At 47.5% G+C, this 21,570-nt stretch overlaps 1 protein-coding gene across 2 annotated transcripts; it reads left to right on the top strand.

The window, feature by feature from the left end:
- Nucleotides 1–13,200: 13,200 nt before the first annotated feature.
- On the top strand, nucleotides 13,201–20,591 carry tnfsf11 (TNF superfamily member 11). 2 transcript variants are annotated; one of them, XM_040148885.1, is made up of 4 exons: nucleotides 13,201–13,509; nucleotides 15,476–15,511; nucleotides 18,695–18,821; nucleotides 20,073–20,591. In XM_040148885.1, the coding sequence occupies exons 1-4, from the start codon at nucleotides 13,306–13,308 to the stop codon at nucleotides 20,510–20,512; spliced, it is 807 nt and encodes a 268-aa protein (XP_040004819.1). In that variant the 5' UTR covers nucleotides 13,201–13,305; the 3' UTR covers nucleotides 20,513–20,591. The 2 variants fall into 2 exon arrangements, with proteins under 2 accessions (XP_040004819.1, XP_040004821.1); XM_040148887.1 differs by lacking the exon at nucleotides 15,476–15,511.
- The last annotated feature ends 979 nt before the right edge of the window (nucleotides 20,592–21,570 follow it).

The raw sequence follows: 21,570 nt of genomic DNA, 5'->3' as shown, positions 1-21,570 counted from the left end.
ATAAAGCTTTTTCATGTGCTCTTATTTTTCTGTCTCCTCGTGATGAAAAGATCACATCCTCGTATGCTCGTGTTGAATATTATTGCATTACCCATAGTAACACAAATGATCTTCCTTCGGTGAATTAGCTGATTAGTAGATCAACTGCAAATTAACCAGCGATTCGTTGATTAATCATGTCAGTTGTTTTTTTTTTATTAAGCGAAAATGATACACATTCGCTGCTTTAGCTTCTAAACTGTAAATTTCTCTCTTTGTAAGCTGAGTATTTTTTGACGAAAACAAGCAATTTGAAGACACCGCCTTGGTTTCCGGGGAAGTGTGATGGGCATTTTCAGATATGTTCTTCATTGGTGAAGCAGAACAGAAACAGATTCACTCAAGTTCTGTCCTCAGGTAGGATTGTGACATACCTCACTAGAGTATCTCTGTTTCGTGCTGCTTTATTTCAGTGGGAAATGTTGTGCTTTTTAGCCCCCGGCATCATTTCCGCAGCTGTGGCTACATTGCAGGGTTAAGGTTAGATTTTACAAAACATACAATCACGTGAAATAAAGGCATGAAATAATTTAGGTGCGTTTCGGATTAAACCGCCCGATGAGCCTCCCCTGGCTTACAAATGAGGGCATCAATAATAATAATCCCGTAATATGTATGATAATATGAAAGGGGGGGTTATGAATATTCTTCTAAGTATGTTTTGCATTGTGATGGTAATGCTCGTACTGAAGCAAAGGATTAGAGTGCTTCCACCACTGATATTCTTAAACTTCACTGACTTAAGTGTTGTTCAATCCGTTGATCAAAGAATAATAATTACCTGATCAGTAATGAAAATAATGGCAGCCAGAAACCTAACCGCATCAAAGCCAGTCTTACTGCCAGCGAAGCACCGTAAGGATTTAGCTCTTAACTACTCCGGTCAAAGTCCTGTCTCTCATTTCTGCTCGTGGAGCGCGCTCAAACGGCGGACTTCCCAGTGATAACGGCCTGCTGGTAACTGCAGAGACTGCTCCAACACTATCAAAGGCTTGGCTCGCTAGCCGAGGACGGTCCACCTCCTTACTGTTACCTGTGCCGCAGGTGCCAAGAGAAACAGAAGGGCATGAGTCTCTGTTAAGGCTGGTCTCAATAACAGTGCTCACGTCCTCGACTATGCTTGGATACAGCTGCACAAAACAGCCATTGTTGCTGTGTGATTAAACCGTACCACACAGGCACAAATGTATAATTAGGTAATGTTCACTACAATGGCTGGTACCTGCCAGCATACAAGCTCTCTGTGCAGTGGATGAATGGAGGTGTCTGTCTGACATGGAAGGAGTGAAAAGAAGAAAGGGAGAGGGAGGAGGGGAGGTGGGAATACCTAATTGCAGCCTGTATCGTGATATAAGAGGAGAAGAATGTGTCTGACAAGCACATCTCTGATCTTCTGAGCGGCGGGAAGCCTGCTGACAGTCAACAAGAGGCTTTCAGAGCGGCCATACCAGGATATGCTTGGCTCAGCTTGTGGGTGACCTGACCCGAGTGAGGTCATTTCGAGCAGGCTTCAAATTAGTGGATGTGCGGGGGTGTGTGTTGAGATTGAAGTCTGTGCGAATAGTCATCTCGGAGCAGCCAAGGAGGAAAAGTAGGCTTACCGAGTAAAATGGCAAGATTGGGATTTCCTGCTTCCAGTTCCTGAGCAACACGACAAATCATTGTCTCGTACTGAGTCAGAGCAGCCCGAGATTCCTGAAAATTTGAGGTTTTGAGACAGAGTTCAGTGCCGCCGAGGCCACCTCAAAGTTTTAATGGCTCGGCCAGGAGAGCCGGGGAGGTGGGAGCGAACTTGTGTTTAATACCACTTAGAATCAAACCACGTTTCTGTTACATCAGGCATCCTGAAATATGTTTTCGTTTAGATATGTCGGTCTTGCAGTTGGCCGATCGATCGTATTTTCAATACATGTCAGACGTTATTTTCAGGGCTGGATCGGTGCTATCAGGGTGCCAGCGTGTGTCCGCACCCAGGGATGCAGCACGCAAGCGGGATAAGCAAAGGAAAAGTAAAAATAAATTGGGAAAGTCCCATTACTAACTGATGTGGGTACAGACCAAAAACATTTCAGCATGTACATTTTCAGTGTTTATTGAATAAAGTAAAAAAAAAAATTAAAAAAACGAGGTGGCAAGTGAGATTGGTTTATGACGGCTATACAGAAATCAGTGGTCTGCTCGCTCCATCGGTATCTGTCTGCGTTTATGGAGGTTTGATAGGCTCAAGGTCCACTTACTGGGTTTTTCTGGCTGTCCTCATCAACGCATGGGGTTTGCCCACTTGTCACGGGGATCGATTTGTTGACGCGCAAGCCCAGCGGCCACAGTTACCGTTTCATCCATCTCGGTGATTTCGCGTGCACGTCGGCGCAAAAGGTAAGCATCAAAGTTCGGTCTTGACCCCGGAAAAAAGCAGTTGGACAAAACCAGTCCCGCCCCAAGGCTCACGCTTGCTTTTTCCAGAGCTTTCAGCTGTGTCCCACAAGGAAAATAATATGTTAATTGTAACGGAGATTTCATTCATTTAATCAAACAAAAAAGCCCCTATTATACCATGTTATTATCCAGCCGTAAACATCATCCAATTGGCTCATATCTTTATGATTATTATCACATGAGACGGATCCTGTTCCTCTTCTTGGCAGTGATTAGTAGGAGACACCTTATCACTATGTGCCCTGGACATTGTGAGAAAGTGGTTAGGTGACACAGACTAACCAGTATTCAGAGTACGTCAGTTGATACTTTAGTTGGCCACAGCACAGTGAGTAGCCAGGATGAGACTCGGTCCAGGAGGATACTCATACAACACGACCACAGAAACCCTGATCAAAGATTGCAACAGCTTCACAGAAGTGAAGCCACAAGAACGTCACTCAGCAACAACACTAATTTACAAGGAAATAAGAAGCTTTTATTAATCTGCTCTGGCAGGCGCACAGCACGAGCACAAGCACGAACACAGGCCATCGCAGGCGCGCGTCCGCATCTGTACATCAAGCAATGCACAACAGTTATTGTGCAGAAAAGCGTCAGTCAGCAGTACAGTGAGACAGACGGGAGCCTGATAGCATACCACCCCTCCGTCTGCTCCACAGCGGTGTGGGCGGATGTCTTTGCCACACACACACACACACACGCACGCACTGTCTCTGACATCAGATAGGCTGGGTTCTGGCTCGGTGTGGTGCCCCCGCCGCCTCCCCCCACCGTGTCGATTTGTGATTTACTGACATCACTTCCCTCCCAACAGCAACAAACGGCCGGGTTGTTGGGAGGGGAGAGGAGGGGGGACGTTTGAGTCAACCCCATGGAATCCATGATATACTGTACTGGGCTTTGTGTTGGAGAGGGGAAAACCAGCTACATCATCCTTACTAGGCTTTTGTTTACTTCGGCCTGAAGACCATCTTTGTTTTGTTTTTTTCTCTTTGTTCCCCTCTTCCTACTGCATCTGCTCTTTCTTTCATCACCCCGGATTAGTGAGCGGCTAACGAGCGGAGGGGCTGAATCACGGAGGTGGGTCCGAGGTCATGCTGGATGACCTGCTGTGCCACGGCACGCGGAGCAATGAGGCGCTTCCGCACTTTCTCACATAAAAGCTCGTTCGGAAATTAATTTCTCCTGGAATTTGTGATCAATTGTTTTTAGGCGGAGGTTTCAGTCCCGCAGTCCAAAGACCTCACGGCCCATCTGTAATACTGAAAACATTTATGTAGAAAATCTCATCGTTAAACTCCTCTTCTCTTCTTCTCTTTTTTACTCGGTATCAAACTCTCCCGGCGGGATTTATGAACGCAGGAAGGATTCCAGTCACTTTGCATTATGCAACAACTCCGTCACCTGCACCGTGTATGGATTTAATCCGTATGCTGATGTACTTCATGAGCTACTTATTTCTCTACCTGTTGCGTCAACCACGGCGTTCCCCAACTTTTTTTTTTTTTTTTTTGCCTCACAGCCCTTTAGGAAGAGTTCAGGTACTTCCTATCGACAGTACCATCGTGTTCCCACACGTGTCAGTGTTCGGTCAGGTTTTGCATTCTGGACAAATGAACCCTTGATCCAGTGTGTGGATCTATCCTCTGCAACTGTTTACGGTTACATTCAGTGTATTTGAATTGTTTATTCACTCATCTCACTCATTTCAGCCATTTACTTGAGCCACGTATCCTCCGTTGCTTTTCACTAACCTTAACTGTTTAGACTTCTCTGGTTGCTCTCTAACTAGTTTTCATGCACTCTACATGTGCTTATATTTTTACATCAGATTACAATTTCCATTTTTTTTTTTTTTTTTTTTTAAATCGGTTGACCTGACCTGTCCACAATCTTCCCATGTGCCCTCGGGCAACTTTAAAAGTACTTCCCTAAGGGAGTACTCCTTGATGGCAATCACCGATCTAAAAACATATTAGATATCCTCCTGTGATGTTTCTGCTGAAGTCATGGCAACAGAGGTTGTGGTGGACTTCCTTAATCCTGTTGACTTTATGAGTGAGGCCAGGAGTAATGAAAGATCCCACACAGTCACCACCGGGGAGTTGGAAACAGCCCTCTTTCAAAACGTGAGCAGAACAATACCCGTGACATTTCCCTTCTATTGTCTGCTTGTTTCCAGGAGTGACCACCCAGTGATGCTGTAACTGTGACTGTGTGTGAAAACCGAGCGGCAGGCATGGACAATAACTCAGACGTTTTAGCTTCCAGGGCACCTCTGACCCCGGACCCTGAATCATGTTGATATTATGAGTGTTTATCTGAAAATGACTGGAAGTGAGCAGGAAGAGTAGACCTTGGGCGGAGGGCTAATATCATCATCAAGAGGGGCTGCTGGTGTTTCCCAGCCCCGCAGTTCTGTTTTGACTCTGTGGTGATTGAAAACAGCAGCTGGAGCTTGGTGTGGACCTGGTAACGTGGTAAATAATATTAGATATTATCTGTGAACATGAATAGTGAGCCCGTCTGACTCACAAAAACAACAAGCATCCCTCAGCCGATGCACACTGCACACCATTTTTCCCACCCTGGAGTAGCAGAGAAAAGCAGAGGCAGCCTTTCACCGATTTACTTAAGATGGGTTGCTTCATGCACTGTTGTGTCTGCGCTCATCTCTCGTCTGCTTACGTCCACTGCTGTATTGACTCAGGTGTGTGCGTGACTTCGGGCTTGACAGACAGCGCGTTAATGGGAAACATCTTGACAAATCGTCTCTCTCAATGACCTCAGGGTGCTTCTTCCACGCCCACGGACACTTTGACGATGATGACAGTGTGGTCTGCGTCTTCGGGCCGGTGCCTTTGATGTGACCACAGAGAGGAAGCAGAGGTCAAGTCTGGGGGATCCTGACATTACCCGCTGAATAGGAGACGTCTGTTGCTGATGTCATGGTCAGTCCTGCCCTAGTGTTTTTCCTACTCCTTCGTCCCTTTGCTCGTCCTCGTCCTCCTCTAATTGTACAGTCTGGTTCGGTGGCAGTCGAACCGGCAATGGGTTTCCTGTCCGATGAATGAGTCCTTCACGAGAGAGGCGTGGACGTCGCAAACCCCATTCCAGGTTACCATACCTGACACAAGTAAAGCGTGGGATTCTTGTGGCTACTTTGCTGCGTCACCGCAAAATGTTTCCCCTTTCCCGCTGTTAGGGTGAAATGTAAGGACGAGTGTCTTTTTTGGACAGAAAACGGTCCGACATGTGATGTAAGATTGGGAGACGAGAGGAAGAAGGGGGGCAAAGAGCAAGTAGCAGAGGGCGAGAGGATGTAGAAGCGCCGGGCGAGTGCTGACGGACTGAGTGTTTAACGATTGGCGAGCGTGTCGGGCTCCAAGTGGGCGAGCGACATTTGTGTTCACACGCGTTTTAAACAATAAAAGTTTGGCTCCCACTGACTGAGCAAAAGTCCATCCTTTTTTCTTTTTCTTTTTTTTTTTTCTTTGCTGTTGTGTGTGCCCACAAGGGTGTGTACAGTACATACTGGGGCATGTTTTTCTGTGCAGGCAAGTGTTTGTGTGAGTCCGTAGCTGAATATTTTTAGCCGTGCTAGTGGCATGGGGCTAGGGATGGCAATGTCGGTTTGACAGTCAGTTGGTCAGCCCACCACTTTGGTCCAAACTGAAATAACTCAAAAACTACGGGATGGATTGAAATTAAAAATTTGGTAGAGATATCCATGGTTCCCAGAGGATGAAGCCTAATTACTTCGGTGTTCCTCCGACCTTTCTCCCAGCACCACCGTGAGGTTCTGTGTGAAATGTCTCGACAACTATCGAAACGAAATTTGATGCAGGCATTCATGTCCCCCTCAGGATGAGTCGTTACCTTTTCATCTAGGTCAAAAAAATGTAAATTAAATATGATATAAAGTAAATACCTTACAGTTTACGAGCAAATTCCTGAAATGGCGCTGCAATCGACCTCAGCCGAACTAGTTAGCATGCTAAGCTAAACATTGGCCTGTTAGCATTGCTGCCGTGAGCATACTTGCATGCCGACGTTAGCATTTAGCTCAGAGCCCCCAAAGAGCTGCTAGCATGGCTGTAGACTCTTGTTTATCTCTGTGAGCCTTTTTTATTTTCTTTAATTGACTTATTTATTCTGTATTCGAAGCGCTTTGAATTTTTTGTTTTTAATGTTTTCGCACGCGTAAGTGCATTTTAGACAGGTCTTGAATCTGTCCTCTCTTTTATATCTTTTTTTTGAAACGGCCTCATTGTATGAATAGCTTTATGTAAATATAAGGAGAGGGGACTACTTTGTCCAACAGGGGCTACTACTCACAGGGCGCCCTCTTCCTCTTTGGGCCGGCTCGGTCACGCGACCTCTCCCACAGCTTGTTCCCAAGCGCCGCCACTCCGGAGGAAATCCAAGGAGCACCATCAATGCCAGTCAAATGATTACCAAAAAAAAATAAAAAGGTCACACTGCAACGCGGCAGGCCGCCGTTGGTGTGGCCGGGAGGGCGGGAGGAGGTGGGGGGAGGCGGAGGGGAGCGGGGTGTAAACATCGGGGCTGCTGTGGAGGTGGCAGTGTAAGAAGCTTTTAGTGAGGAGCGAGTCAGAAGGGCAGAGTGTGTTTGTTTGTGTGTGTGTGTGTGTGTGTGATTTATTGCAGACTTACAGTGACCTTCTTACCACAGAGGATGTGGGAGTGAGGGGAGAAAGACAATTCTCTGCTTTTCATGCCGTGAGTCTTAAAAGCAGCCTCTCAGTCAGATAGAAGCGAGCAATAATAAATTCTTTTGAACTTCTCATGCTTTAGGTGCTCGTTGTCTTCTCATGCATGGGATTCTCGGGGAAGCGTGTTATCGTTTCAAATCAAACACTAATACAACAGCTGAGCCCAGGATTCGTGCCATCAAATATTTATGCCAGGCGGCAGCGCAACCATTTCCTCATATTTGGCTTCTCTAATTTATGCATTTCTACCCTTCTGGTTTCAAAACAGGCTGAATCCAGTGGAATCATGCTGGTTGCTTTGAAGCTGAAATAGCCATGGGCAGAACCAGACAGACCGGACCCTGCTCACTGTGACTCCACAGTCTTTCTGTGAACCCTGAACCTTCACCCTTGATCCCGATGCTTCAGACAGGGTGAACTGCTGACGTCAGGGTTCACGGATAACCGTGAGGTTGCTGAGTTTAATGTCGGGGTAAGTGCGAGGACATGGTTGACTAGGAATGCTCTTAAAAACCGGAGATAGTCAGTTGCTCATAACAATGCAAGAGTTGGCCAGTGGCAAAGGTAAACACCCCGTCTCAAGTTATATCCTTGCATGCAGTTATATGGGCACCTTTGTATTTCTCTCTCTCTGGTCTTCTGCTTTACCTCTCTTCACCCTTTCTCTCTCATTCATGCTTCATCTTTTTTTCTTCTTCTTTCTCCTCTCTCTTCAGCTACAGGGCTTTTGGCCATCTGTCATCATCTGAGAGAGCATCAGGTTCCACTCTCTGGCAGGCTTTGCGTAGCCAAACACAGAGGCATGGAGACCATCCAAACACTCTTTCTCTCACACACACATCTATGCACGTACATGCACACTGGAGGATCAACCCAACATGAACAAAAGTGCGATACAACCCAAACAAACAGACGGTAACCTGAATATCGCCCAAACCTTGCCTCCGCTCCTCTTTGCCGCAGCACCGAGCTCCTGACTCCTCGAGGAAATTGCTGAGGGCACAGGAAACCCGCAGCTAAACACAGGTTCTCACGGTGTATTAACAACCCCTGGCTGAGAGAGGAGCACTTCATAGTACCACATGAAGAGCCCATGCCAAGATCAGGCCACGGCCGGCCAAGAGCAGGATGTCGCTGGAGCCATGACATGAGTTCAAAAGGTCTCACGGGAAAGAAAGGGTCCACATCCTTGCTGTGTTCGCTCTGCAACGACTCCGGTCCTTGTGCTACGTTTCAGAAGCAAAACATCAACAGAGGCAGTTCTATACGAGTGTTGTAAAAAGGAGGGCAATAGTAAGGGGGGGATGTGGTTGTACTACAACATAACCGAAATCATGTGTGTGGTTTTATGAAGTTAGAAAGCCCATAATGATGGAGTATTAAATGATTGTAGCGCCATGAGGTTTGATGGTTTGAGGCGGGGGGTGGGCACGTATAAAAAGCCAGCTTTCTCCCATGAACTCCTCTGGCACCCAGAAATTCGCTTGGATTTCGCAAACTCACCCAACCTACTACAACCACCCCTCCTTTCCATTGTCACTGCTTCTGCCTAAAATAACTCCCGTTCCTAAAGGAGGTTCGTTTTCTGCTGGGTTTTCAAATACTACACTGTTGTTCTGCTGGCAGTGGGAAAACAGGAGAGGGTTAGGGAGGTCACTCTCTGGGCTAACAGGAGCCACTGCCATGTTTAGATGCGTCAACAGCCACGATGTGTGACCACTGGACCGTCTGTGGACACTCAGCCTTAATGAGGTGGTGCGTCTGTACCACGTGACAAAACCTTATTGTGCGTTTTTCTGAGAATGTATGTGTAAGCGGATTTTAATAGGAGATGAGAATTAATAGTATCATCTCGTTTGTTTGTTTTTTGTTTGTTTCTTTTTTTTTGTTTGTTTTTTTTACTTTTTTTAGGTACGTAGCTGAAGCTGTGACACAGAGTTGAAGTTAGAGTGACTCGGTTTGCCATACAAGTACACAGGAATTCTTGCACAAAGCTCCCAGTCGTCTACGGCTGCATTCATCGATATTTTTATATTAACAATGGATCAATTGAGTGTGTGCAATGTGAAAGGGGTCGATCACACAGAAAAACCCACAGAGACTGGTCGCCCGACTCTGCATTCCCTCTCGGCTCAGCAGGAGCACTTCAGCATCTCCTGAATCCCTGTTTCGGTTTAACAGACCGCAATTTTACTCTTTTGGTTGGCGCCCACTGCTCTCGCCTACCTCGTTTCCAAATGCCGTATTCAGTGTAAAAAGCTCTAATAAAAAGACCGTACGCTACCTGTCCGGCACCGAACGGTCGACAGACAGAGTTGGCAATTAGCTGGTGAACACAGTGGAGCATTTAGCTGCTGAAGAGCCAGGTGTTTCCCTCAGGGGTTGGTTGAGAACAAAACAGAGCTTAAAGTCGAGTGAGGATTAAACAGGGGGTCCAGGAACACAACCCAAAATAAATGACAATGTTGCCATCTCTGCTGGATGTGTAATAGGTGATTTTTGCTTGCAAAAGGTGCCAAACAACTTTATGTCAGGGTTGTGCATACAGCTTGTACCTTGGCTCCCAAGTGGCAAAAAAAATCCAAACAGTTAATACTGGTTTAAAGGAGTAGTTTGACATATGCTTTCTTGGTTTTCAATCCTGAGAGACAAATGACAAGATGCTAAACATGAAGTAACAGCCAGCAAGTAGTTAAATTAGCTTAGCAAAAGAGACTGCAAGCATGGGGAAACCACTGCAACTTGTTATTGTCACACTTCAGTTTTTGTACCTGATTACACAAACAAGACACAACATGTTAATAAGGGAACTTGCTGGTAGGTGGATGTTTTTTAGGCTAGCTTTCCCCCGTTTCCAGTCTTTATGCTAAGCCAAGCTAACTGCCTGATGGCTGTAGCTTTACATCCTGTGCACAGACATGAGGTTGGGGTATCAACCGTTTCACCTAACCCAAGAAAAAATAAACAATTTCTCAAAATGTCAAACTAGTCCCTTAAAGAAAGAAAAGACCTACCGTAAAAAGATTGGTCGGTGTATAAAAAGCCTGATAGAAATAAGATTAAAGGAACAAAAATAAAAATTCTGTTACATGCAGGGCATCTGTAGAAAGCTGGACATACACAGTCAGTAATGTGGCTTTTCATTTACAGCTGGAAAACCAAACATTGCCTCATCTACGTTGTCACACGAACAGTAGCCGTAAATCTTCATTACGACACCACAACGTGCCACCGCCACAGTGCAGAAGGTTTTTGTTTTTTTTATTGTTCAGCACTATGGGTAATCTTTGTTTGCATAACGCAACTAAAAGGTGTAACCTGGCCAAACAATGGGCTGAAATAGTAAATACCTCCATTCCTGACACTCGTGGCAAGTCGCAGCCTCTACTCGTTAAAAATGAAGGTGAGAGGAAATGATGTCTGACTGCTGGCGTAGGAAGGCCTATCGGGGATATTTGTGGTCAGACAAATAATCATACACAATATTAGTCACTATGACTAGGTGTTTTCAGGTTTGGCATTAGCGTCTTCACTTGCTGTAACAGTGGAAACCCAGGTCCATGTCATACATCCTCTGAGTCTTATAGAAGGAACAAGAAAGAAAAAAAAAAAAGAATTACATGTGCTGTCTTTGCTGTAGAGTCCATTTTTTTTAAGATAAAAGTTGAGTTTATTTTCTGAACCGAGGAGATTGTACACCACTTTGGAGAGACAAGGCAATAACTGTTTTTTAAAAAAAATCAGGTGGAGGGTGCCTTGAATCTCGGTATCATTTGCCAGTCACCGAGAAAAATAACGGTGAGAACGGCTGGAAATATTAGGTTGGCCCTGCCAGGGTGACTAAACAAGTGGCTTCATGGAGCAAACCTACAAAGAGCTGCACTGAGGTTTTTACTTGCTTTTCAGTGGAAGTTGTCTTCCCGCGACCTGGGGAATGTTTAAGGGAGGTTAATAGCAGAACTTCGACTTGAGTAAATGAGACAAAGCTGAATATACTGTAGATTTTAAAAGTAGAAAACAAAGACTTAACGGGGTAAAATGAACATTCTAGATGGGTATGAATTTAAAGGAAATGTGAAACATTAAGGGAACAGTTCAAGATGTTTGGCTTATTTTCTTTCTTGCGGAGACTAAGTGATGAGATCGATACCGCTCTCACCTGCGTACAAAAAAAATGAAGCCGCAGCCTGCAGGTGCCAAGCTTAGCTTAGCATAAAGACTGGAACCAGGGGAAAACAGCTAGCCTGGCTCCTGTCTGCTAGAGATTACGTTTATACCGCTAATTTGAAACAGCCCGTATGATTCGCAGGAAATGTGAACTTTATAGAGTCTCCGCTCAGCCGACTGCCTGCTGGCTGCAGCCTTACATTTAATGTACATGCCTGAGAGTGGTATGGACATTCTCGGCTAGCGCTCAGCAAGAAAAGCAAATAAGCGAGCTTCCCGAGATGTCAAACTGTTCCTCTAAAAGATACCTACAAAGTAAGGTTGGTGTACTGAAGGGGAAAGAACTTTAAAGGATTAAAAAACAAAATTCAGCTACACACAGCACATCTGGTGCGCGGCTTTTTTACTCGCTACTGCAGCTTCACCGTGACGAGAGAGCGATGTGCCGGAGGTCACTTCATCCAGCTCTATGTCCACCAGAAAAGCCACCAAGCGGATTTCCCGGAACGTCGAACTATCCCTTCAAAAATGCACCACGGTAAGTCACCTTCCTCGACGGAGGGGGCCCTCAGGCAGGGCCAGACCCCAACAAGCAAGAAATATGCGGATAATCCCATCCATTAGACAGTTCACCAGGAGGACGGGAGGAAGGGGCTGATACTTCTCCGCCTTTTCTGTCGCCATCGAAACCTGGAGTCACCAGTCCCGTCCTACAGACCACTACAATGAAACATAATAAAGGCACGAATAACAGTTTCCAGGTTTTTAGCAGCTAGGACTGTTGTTACCATGGATCCCTGCGCTGTGTTAGGAGGCAGCCAATCATGTCTGGTGAGTTCTGGGTGGTTAACGAAAGGATAAACTCTGATAATTACATGACAAGCTGCCAATGTAAACGAATCTTAGTCTTCATGCACGAAATTTACATCACATGGCAGAAATGTGCAGAGTGACGTCCTGTATGTTCAGAGCTCCACACTACAGGGCTTTTTGTTCTCCCCACATCCATCTGCAGAGGCTGGAGAAGCGTCCGGGCGCCTGGACACGAGTTCGGGGGCCAGTCCTGGTCCGGTACGTGCTGTAACTTAAACACAAGCATGATGAGAAACTTCCCAGTGAAGTAGGAGGCACCATGCAGCAGTTAAACTCGCTGGCATGGTCACAGACTCGGGATTTCTCAGCCAGGGTTGAATTTTTAACTCTCCTTCTTCTTCCTCTTTTTTTTTTTCTTTTTTTTTTTGGAGGAAAACCATATTGGACAAACGTAGCATTTTTATCGGATATAGACACGTCCGGAGGGGATCTCTGGGTAAAGATGAACTCATTATTTCTGTATTTTGTTTCCAACTCATTTGCATGTTTTCATGTGTTCGCTTGCAGTATTTAGTGTTTTGTTGTTGTTTTTCTAGTTAGTTGAAGTTATGTTTGACCTAGATAGTCTTTTATTTTTAGTGGTCATGGGCGTATAAACTGACGAGTAACGGGATCAAGTTGATTTTTTTTGGTTTTTTTGTGTAACTTCCTTTCTTCTTCTCCCCTGCACCCCTGCTGTGCTGCTGTGCTGCTGTGCTGAACGCTCTGCCTCGGTGCAGTGAGTGTGTGTGTGTGTGTGTGTGTGTGTGTCACCGGGGGTGTGGACGCGCAGAGGGGGTGGATTACGTCTCAATGCCTTTCTGTAGCCATAAAGGGCCCGCTTTACCTGTCGTGTGCTCAGGTCGGTCCGGTCGCCACTCTCGCCTCAGTCTTTTCCGTCGGTCTCGCCGAGCACCGGAGGACCCCTCTGATTGGCTGCAGAGGGAAACGAGCTCCGTCAGCCCACCCACCGCTGATTATAGGGACTCTTGCTGTCTCCTTCCTCCTTCCTCCGTTGCATTGAGCCTGGGACCTGGCCCGGGGGCTGAACGGCACACACAGAGCGCGCATCATGGCAGCTACCCACAACAACGAGTACAGAGGCTACCTGCGGAACGCCGTCCATATGGAGGCCGGGCAGCACCGCTTCCACCCGGTGCAGAGCTCGGAGCCCACGTACCGGCCGCTCCTGTTCGGGACCCTCGCTGTTATGGGATTGCTCCAGGTGGCTTCCAGCGTGGCGATCTTATTACACCTGACGGGTTATCTGCAAGAGGTAGGCTCCGTGTGACACTCCGTGGTCTGGGTTGGTTTGGCTGTCGATTGCCAGCGCGCAGCGAGACGCCTCGCGAGGGCTTTCGCTGTCGTCAGCGCGTCCTGTAGGTTTACTCGAGCTTCGGTCCGGTGTGTAAATATTTACCCACGAATGGAGGCGACGGCTCTCCGCCGGGCTACGGGCGAGCTAAGGGGGGGGGGGTTTACAATGTCGCGAAACGCCAGAGACGTTCCCCGGCTCGCTGGAGAGCTGACGGGGTGTGCTCGTGGAAGTAGAGTAGGTGTGATCCACAGAAGTAAAAGAAGAAAAGGGGAAAAAAAAGCCTCGACACCGAGCCAGCACTCTTGGCGTCTCCTTGAAGGCGCTGCGCCTCGGCGGCAGGCAGTTAAAACACTCCTTCCCCCGCTGTGAAAACAGCCCGGCTGATAGCATCTCGAGAGCCGCCGATGAAAGTTAGTTCTTTCAGCAAGATGTATATGTGTATATATATGATTTTTTTTCTTCCTAGGGCTGCACGAATCCGTCGTGAAATCGCAACATCTCGGCGGCCCCGGCGAAGGCTCCGCTGCAAATACAAATGTCAAGTCTTGTTTGTAAAGTACAGATGTTTTCACTTGAGGCTCCCAGGCTGCAGTTTTTCAGGCGCGTGTTTACATGCCGTCGGGGGGTGGGGGGGTTAGGGTTGTAATTTATACGTGTCATAAGTTGTAAACTCGTGAGCATAAGCAGAGCTCCTTTTTCAAGCACCGGCGGAGACACAAAAGTCTGGCGGGGGCTGGATGTCCGAGCTCGCCGCTGGGCTGACGCTGCAAAGTGGGAGATACCATCAAAAATCGGTTTCTGTCAGGTCGCCCGACTGTGATCTTAACATTCATCAATAACATTTACATTCCGCCGCGGCTGTTTTTTTTTCTGACTCTCTGGCGGCCTGGGAGTTGAATAACCGTCGTGTCTCAACAAGCCAAGCGAGCAGACCGCGTCTCGGCTCCGTCGGGATGCTTCGAGTTCACCTGGGGAGCATCCGTCTCTTCGCCTCCTCCTCGGCGTCTGCGCGCTACATTTCTCGGGGTCGTCTTTGGCATAAACACGCTGCGGTGTGGCGGTAGCTAGTTTATGCACCGAGGGGGGGGGCCGAGGGGAAAAAAGAAAGTAAAAGGGAGAAGGGAGGGAAAGGAGTAAAGACCAGGGAGAGGGTATCAGAGATACGTAGCGGGAGACGGTTTCATTTCGTGACTCTGTTCACATTTGTGCAATAACACATGCGTGCGGGACGGATTCGCTGGTGGGACGAGAGGGATGCAGATCCAGATGTGCGGGGGAGCGATCACGACGTTCCTCGAGCACCCGGCAGCTCGAGAGGCCCCGTCGCCGGCTAAGACTCAGAGCTGAGCTTCGGATTAACACGCAGCCTGCGTTTTGGCGTGAGCCAGGGGGAGCCGAACCCTCACCTGCCCCTCAACGCCCGCAGGAACGCAACGCCGGAACCCGAGCAGAGCACGTTTGCCGTCGCCGGTCCTGACGCGCGCGCGAGGGCTGGAGTGCGCTCGTCGAGTCGCGTATCCTCGCGCGTCCCGCTGCGTGCGCGCGTGAAAAACTCGGTGGTTACGCTCCGTCGGAGTATGTGCGTGAAATTAGAGACGTCGGCCCCGCAAATGAGAACCAGGTCTCCGAATCCCTCTGACTTTCGCCTGCTGCGGGGAAAATGCAGAGTGACGTGCGGGGAAGAGCTCAACCTCCCACTCCCCCGCACGCACACACACACACGCACACACACACGCACACACACACACACATCCAAACTCAGCTGCTGCCCATCTCCCTGTAAGTTCTGCAAGATGCTCGTCCCACCCACACCTGTCGGGGAGGCATCCTCGGGACGGGCGGTGCTCGTAACTATCTTCTTTGTCTGCCTTCGTTGTCTTTGCAAAGACCTCTCTAACCACCGCCCCTGTGTTTCTGTCCCCAGGTAGATTTGTCCGCCGCCCCGCGTCGTCCCATTGAGGTGAGTTCGAGTCCTCGTGTTGCCTGCAGGCAACGCGGCGACAGCACAGCGCACCGTCTGACTGGGGAGGGAGGGGGGGGGGCACGGTCCGCACAGACACACGGCATTTTAGCAGGTTCCCCTTCCTGCGGCAGCACCGTACACACGCCCGTGGTCTTTGCCTAAAAACATTTGTCACGTCCGCTGTCGACCACCAGGACCGTTCCGGTTCCACACACACGTCTGTAACGTCCCCGGCCTCTGGCTTATTAGACTGCGAAGACTCTGACATGGCTAAGGACAGAGTCTGTGGAGAAACAAAGTGAGAGGTTACAGAGCCAGAAGTAGTAGGTCAGAGACCAACGGTAATCTGCGTTAACGAGGCTCTGAGGCCGAGCAGGTATTTCCTCCTGTCCCCGTCCGGAGGGGGGGGGCACAGCGGGTGTAATGATGTCATTCTGTTTTCGAAAGACAAGCCTTGAAGCAGCAGAGAAACAAACAAAACAAAAACAAGCCGGGCAACCATCCGCCATTTTCCCGTGGATTTGTTGCCACAGCTTCCGCGGGGCCGGCACCCAAACCCCAGGTGGTCGCAAGAGGTCAGACCGAGAGGTCAAGCAGCTCGTCGTGTAGGAGTCTTGATTAATCGCATACCGGCTCCGGGCACAGAGAGGAGTTTACTGCCTCGGCTATTAGTGAGTCACTCACTGGCGTCAGCGGTCGCGGAGCATTCCCTCAATGATCAGCGGTAGCACGAGGCAGTTGTAAAATAGGAATTCTTAATTGTTGAAGTCATTTTCTTCTTCTAATCCCTTTTTGGAAGTCGCCCGTCTTTTGGCGCAAGTCTCGCAGAACAAAAGCAAAAAACCCTCCAGGAAGTAAAATAACAAAGAAAAAAGAGACGGCTCTGCCTCGTTCTTGTTTGGTTTCCCATGATGCTCTAATTTCCTTGCGAAATGATGTATTTGTGTTTGCCCGTGGCATCCCTGGTGGAGTACTAACAAGTACCACCCAGCCGGTCTCGGACCGAGGGAGCTCATTGTGTTGCCGGCCCCCGGCTATTTCCCGTAGAGTGCGGGAAGACGTGCCGGGAGCTTTACGAGGTGTCAGGGTGACGGGTCCACTTGGCCCACGTTACGTTGTGCTGGGGTCAGCACCGAAGACCGCCGGTGCTCCCCGCGGACAGCTCAGGGAGTTTGCCAGAGAGCAGGCCTCAGCGGACAGCTGTCAGCTGCGCAGTTCGCCTTCGCTGTGCGGCTCTTTGATGCGAGACAGGATGTGCAGGCCCGGCCTGCACCGGCCCCGGGGCTGTGGTCACGGGGAGGGGTGGGAACACAGGGCCGTGAATCAGACACAGCTCATGATCCAGAAGCTTGCAACCCGCGGAGATCCGCACAACTGCGCAGCGAGATCTGCCTGAGGCAGTATGAAACACAAAGAGGCGATCCGCTTTGGTGGCCGGGCCCTGAGTGAGAGGACTTTTGTTCCAGGGTAGCATCTCGTAAACCACTCATCAACATAATGAATGATGCATGTGGTGCAGAGTTAAAGGGCTGAGCCGAAGCCTGCATGCACTGTGGTATCGCAGGACCAAACATGTGCAATTAAGTGAAGCCGTAGCTGGATGTACGATAGGTTTCAAGGCAGACGTTTCCCCATCGTGCAGTAGCCCCGTCTGGCGCAGGGCGGCTGTCACCGTGCCGCCCTTTTTGTTCTGGATCACCCTCTGGATCAGGAAGCTGCCAGGCTCCCGCTGCTTCGTTTAAATAATCTCCTCTCTTCGGTTTAAGTGTGACGGGGTCTTCCCACAAATCAAGATAGAGACACAAAGCAGGGCCAGTTCGCAGCGCGTTCGCAGTCACTTGGTACCCTTGGCAAGACGCTGTTTACCCCTCTGGTTCCAAGACGCTGCGCTAGAAACGTGTTTGTGCAGCAAATTGCTTTTGGAGGACAGACAGTGCTAATTTTGGTTTGAGAGCCGTGCAAATTTGTCTGGACCTGGGCTGTGAATAAATACTTCGCAGTAATATTAGCACAGAACAGGTGCAGTGTTGCAAAACAGTGTTAACAGCGTTGGTGGGACTGAGTTTATTTAGAGAGGCGTCGTGTGTGGTTCTTAAGTTGCGATGTTTAAAAAATTCTATCTATTTCGACACTTTCCCGCGTCCCTGTCTTTTTCCTTTTTTAAGTGTAGGCTCAGAGTTAGGGTGAGATGATACTGAGGTAATTTTATCAGCGGAAAATCGTAAAACAAGTTAAAACACCTTCGGGATACAGTATTTTCATCTGCTGCAAGTGTGAATAAATGCCCGACTCAGCAAACACTTATATTGTTACTGCTTTCATTGACAGTTGCAACCAAAATTGCTCCTCTCCTAAAACACTGCAAAGGCTTTTTTCCAAGTGGTACAACTCTAAAAATGTCATCTCCCACGTCCCTGAGATCGCTTGCGTGAGTGTAAGATACAAGGTAGAGGCGAGGGCAGAGGTAGGAAACAAAACACTTACGCCTGATAGTTTAATCCTGTGCCAGATGTGTCAGAGAGTTGGCAGCTCCGGTGCAGTAAATGTTTACTTGCTTGGAAACCATGTTTTCCTTGAGAGTATATGCTCTGTCTTGCCTGAGGGGGACGGGCCCAGCTCAGACTGCAGATGGCGGCATCATCGGCCCTGAATAGAATCGGCACTCGGGGCTGAATTCAGTCCAGATACCATTCGTGCCAAGTCCACGAGGCACAATCTAGCTGAAAGTTTACACTCACTGGTAGGCCTCCCTGTAACAGCCTCCGGGCCCCAGCTACAACCGCAGCTGTAATAAGAAGTTAACGGACTCGGCCAAAGTGGATGGATAATACACATAGACATGCAGTTCATGTACGCTCATCCACTTATGGCCTGCAGATATATACACACACACACACACACACACACACACACACACAGGCAGACAGTTATTCAAGGAGACAGCAGAACAAAGCTGTGGTAAAATATGTCCAAATGTAAAATAATGTTGCTTTAACAAAAAGTGCCGGTTAACTGTTGATGTCTCTTTACTGATGTGAGTGTAAGTTTCAAATTGGGCAGCCTTTCAAAGTAATATAACACATGGCGGCGAGCACGCGCACACACACACACACACACACACACACACACTGTCATCTGTCAGTCTGTGTTTGTTAAATGAGCTTCTCCTGTTTTCTACAGGAGGTGCAGACGGAGCCGGTGCTGAACGCACTGAGAGACACGAGGAAAAACCGACGGTGCAAAACTCCAAAAGAGAGCCTGCCCTCAGCTCATCTACCAATCAGAAGGCAGCAAGAGTACCCCAAGAGTGAGTCCCGCTGAATTCATCCTATATTATTGTTCCACTAGAAACACGTATATGTCAGTCTGGCTTTTATTACAAACACAATTCCATCATGTAATGAAGAAGCTGGTGGCACCAGCTCTTCCAAGATTCAGTGTTAGCCTGGTTGTAACGTAAGTGTTTGCCAAGTTGAGTTTGATCCACACAAACTGGTTCTTATGCAGAGATTAGCTGTGTCTAAATATTTACACCCAGTAACTGCCAGGTCTAACCGCTGCATAACCGACCGAACCGCTTGACAGAGCTGACGCTAGCTTGCTAATATATGACCCGTTTTAGCTGGGGAACATGGAGTATAGTCAACATATCTGACGTGGGGAAGATTTAAAATCAGTTCTCAAAAGTTACACAGCATACCTCAAATTACAAAACGTTAACCAAAGGAGTTCAAATGAGCGACTAAATAATGTCAGCCAGGTCAGCGTAATCAGATGTTTGATGCGAGCGCAACACTGACACATCATCACCTTTTAAGTTGATGTGGGGCCTTTGTTAGAAAACAGTTGCTTATTTCTCCATCCCGTGACATTACTTTGCATTTACTCATTTGGCTTTGATGCAAAGCGATTTACAAGTGAGGTACAACACTAAAGCTTCAGCACAGTACGACCAAAATGATCACTCATCTGTTGTCTCAGTCACCTGATGAATCTAAGTCCAGTACTCCCCCGCTTTTAGCTCTGGTTTTGGTCTCCACCAGCTCCTGAGGGAAATCTCTGGCTCTTTAGCTACTGAATGCTCCACTATGTCCACCAGCTGGTCTCTGACTGTGTCTGTCTGCTGCTTGCTGCTGAGCGAGTGGTGGACAGTGGCTTTTTAGAGCTATTTCTTTGAAAACAGCTGCAGTGATAAACAATGAGCTTAGACTCACTATAAAGCTCTGTAAAGCTGAGGGGGAGCTGCTTTTTCGGCTGATAATTCTCTGAAGGTTCACTATGGTCACTGTTTTTATCAAAAAATATCAACTATAGCTGCCTTAAATCTTTACTAACTATACATTTGTCATGTTTTAATGGTGCAGCATGATTTAGTAAATCACTAGTTTGAAAGAACTTTATGCACAAACAAAAGTCGGTGGCAACCAATTCCTGGATCCTGGCCTTTTTTTTTTATTGTCTTGTTTGGTTAATAAGCCAATAAAAAATGAATTGATGAATGGATTGAGCAGGTTAACCAAAACATGTGGTGTTTTATGCTGCTCTTGTTGCCATGCAGAGGTTGAGCCGAAGGCCATCACCATTGACTGGGACGAGGTGTATGGATACCACCACAGAATGGGCTACGAGAAGGGCAAACTGCTGGTGATGGAGTCAGGTTTCTACTACGTTTACGCCAAGACCTGCTTCCGCTACTACAATTATGCACTAGAGGACAGCACTCAGACCGGGACCCCACCGGTGGATGTTAGCAACACCCAGCTCATCCAGTATGTCTACCATGAAAGCATCAAACAGAACAGCAGGGCTGTACTGCTGATAAAGACGGGCAGCACCATGCGCTGGAACGACACGAGCTATAACATGTACTGCGCCCAGCAAGGCCGAGGAGTCCGGCTGGAGGAGGGAGACGCCTTGTTTGTCAATGTGTCCAATGCCTGGATGCTGGATTTGGAGGGAGAAGGGACGTATTTTGGGGCCATAAAGTTGGGTAACTGAAATTTAAACACGTGGGAAGCGGACATGCTACTGAACATTTGATATGCCAAAGAACCACTGTTAGTGATTTACAATGTTGGTTTGTCAAAAAAGTGTCTTTTTTTTTTTTTTTTTTTTTTTTTACTATTGTACATGTGTTATTGTTTTTTTTTTATGATGCTCTTCACCAAATAGCCTGGGAGTCCTTATGAGATAATGGAAAAGGTAGTCACCTTTTTAAAAAATTGTCTTGCCACTTGGCGCCCCCCCCAAAAAAAAAGAACGTACCACACAGCTCTCAATTTCATCCAAAATAGCACTGGACTTTTTTTTTTTTTTTTTTTTTTTAAGCCTTTTTTACAGTACTGCAGTTTGTATTGGGAAATTTGAATACATTTCAGTTGAGATTACACCATGTGTTTGTGCACTAATTAAACAAAACCACTAGGGAGCAACTAAGGAAGTAGGTTTATTGGCAAGAAGTGCAGTGAGAAAGGATTTATCATTGTTTATTGTTGGAAAAAATGTCCAAGAAGAACACTGTAGCTAACGGAGCATCTGCTTGCACTTAGCAGATTATCACAGGATAAAAATAACAAGACTTCCAGGCCTGTCACTGACCCATGGCAGTGAATGCGCAAATGTTTTCCTGAAAGGTGCTGTAAGTGTGAACAAGGCAGGCAATGAGGCGTCCTCACAGTAAGTAACTCGACGGTATAATTTGAAATAAGCAGTAGTTAGATGGTGATTTATGAAACCCTTGAATCTCTAAGGCACCCTTGAAACATGATGCCTTGGAAGATTCACTTGACTCGGACATGGTTTGTTTAAGCAACAAAAACAGTTTATAAAGAAGATCAGAAGATCGTGTATTCTCCTGAAACTCATTTGTTATCCAGTTTTCTGTCTCTAGTGAAATCTAAAGAGTGGCCTGCTTCTTTGAAGGCGCTAACGCGACGATGTCATTTTAAACTAAGGAGGAAATGACATCTGTTTGTTATGTTAATGACAATCAACAAGCGATGCAGATAGCTGGACTGTCTGACCATAAATGACATGAATAGACTCTTGTCTTCTTT

The sequence above is a fragment of the Xiphias gladius genome, chromosome 16 (genome assembly GCF_016859285.1).
Source record: "Xiphias gladius isolate SHS-SW01 ecotype Sanya breed wild chromosome 16, ASM1685928v1, whole genome shotgun sequence".
Lineage (NCBI taxonomy): Eukaryota > Metazoa > Chordata > Actinopteri > Istiophoriformes > Xiphiidae > Xiphias > Xiphias gladius.
This window is presented reverse-complemented; position numbering and strand designations above follow the sequence as displayed.

What these genes read in the sequence shown, in the direction of transcription:
- tnfsf11 (XM_040148885.1), top strand. Translation starts at nt 13,306, where the DNA reads ATGGCAGCTACCCACAACAACGAGTACAGAGGCTACCTGCGGAACGCC. An exon ending in CCCCGCGTCGTCCCATTGAG is followed by an intron (nt 15,512 to 18,694) that starts GTGAGTTCGAGT and finishes TGTTTTCTACAG; the next exon opens with GAGGTGCAGACGGAGCCGGT. An exon ending in GCAGCAAGAGTACCCCAAGA is followed by an intron (nt 18,822 to 20,072) that starts GTGAGTCCCGCT and finishes GTTGCCATGCAG; the next exon opens with AGGTTGAGCCGAAGGCCATC.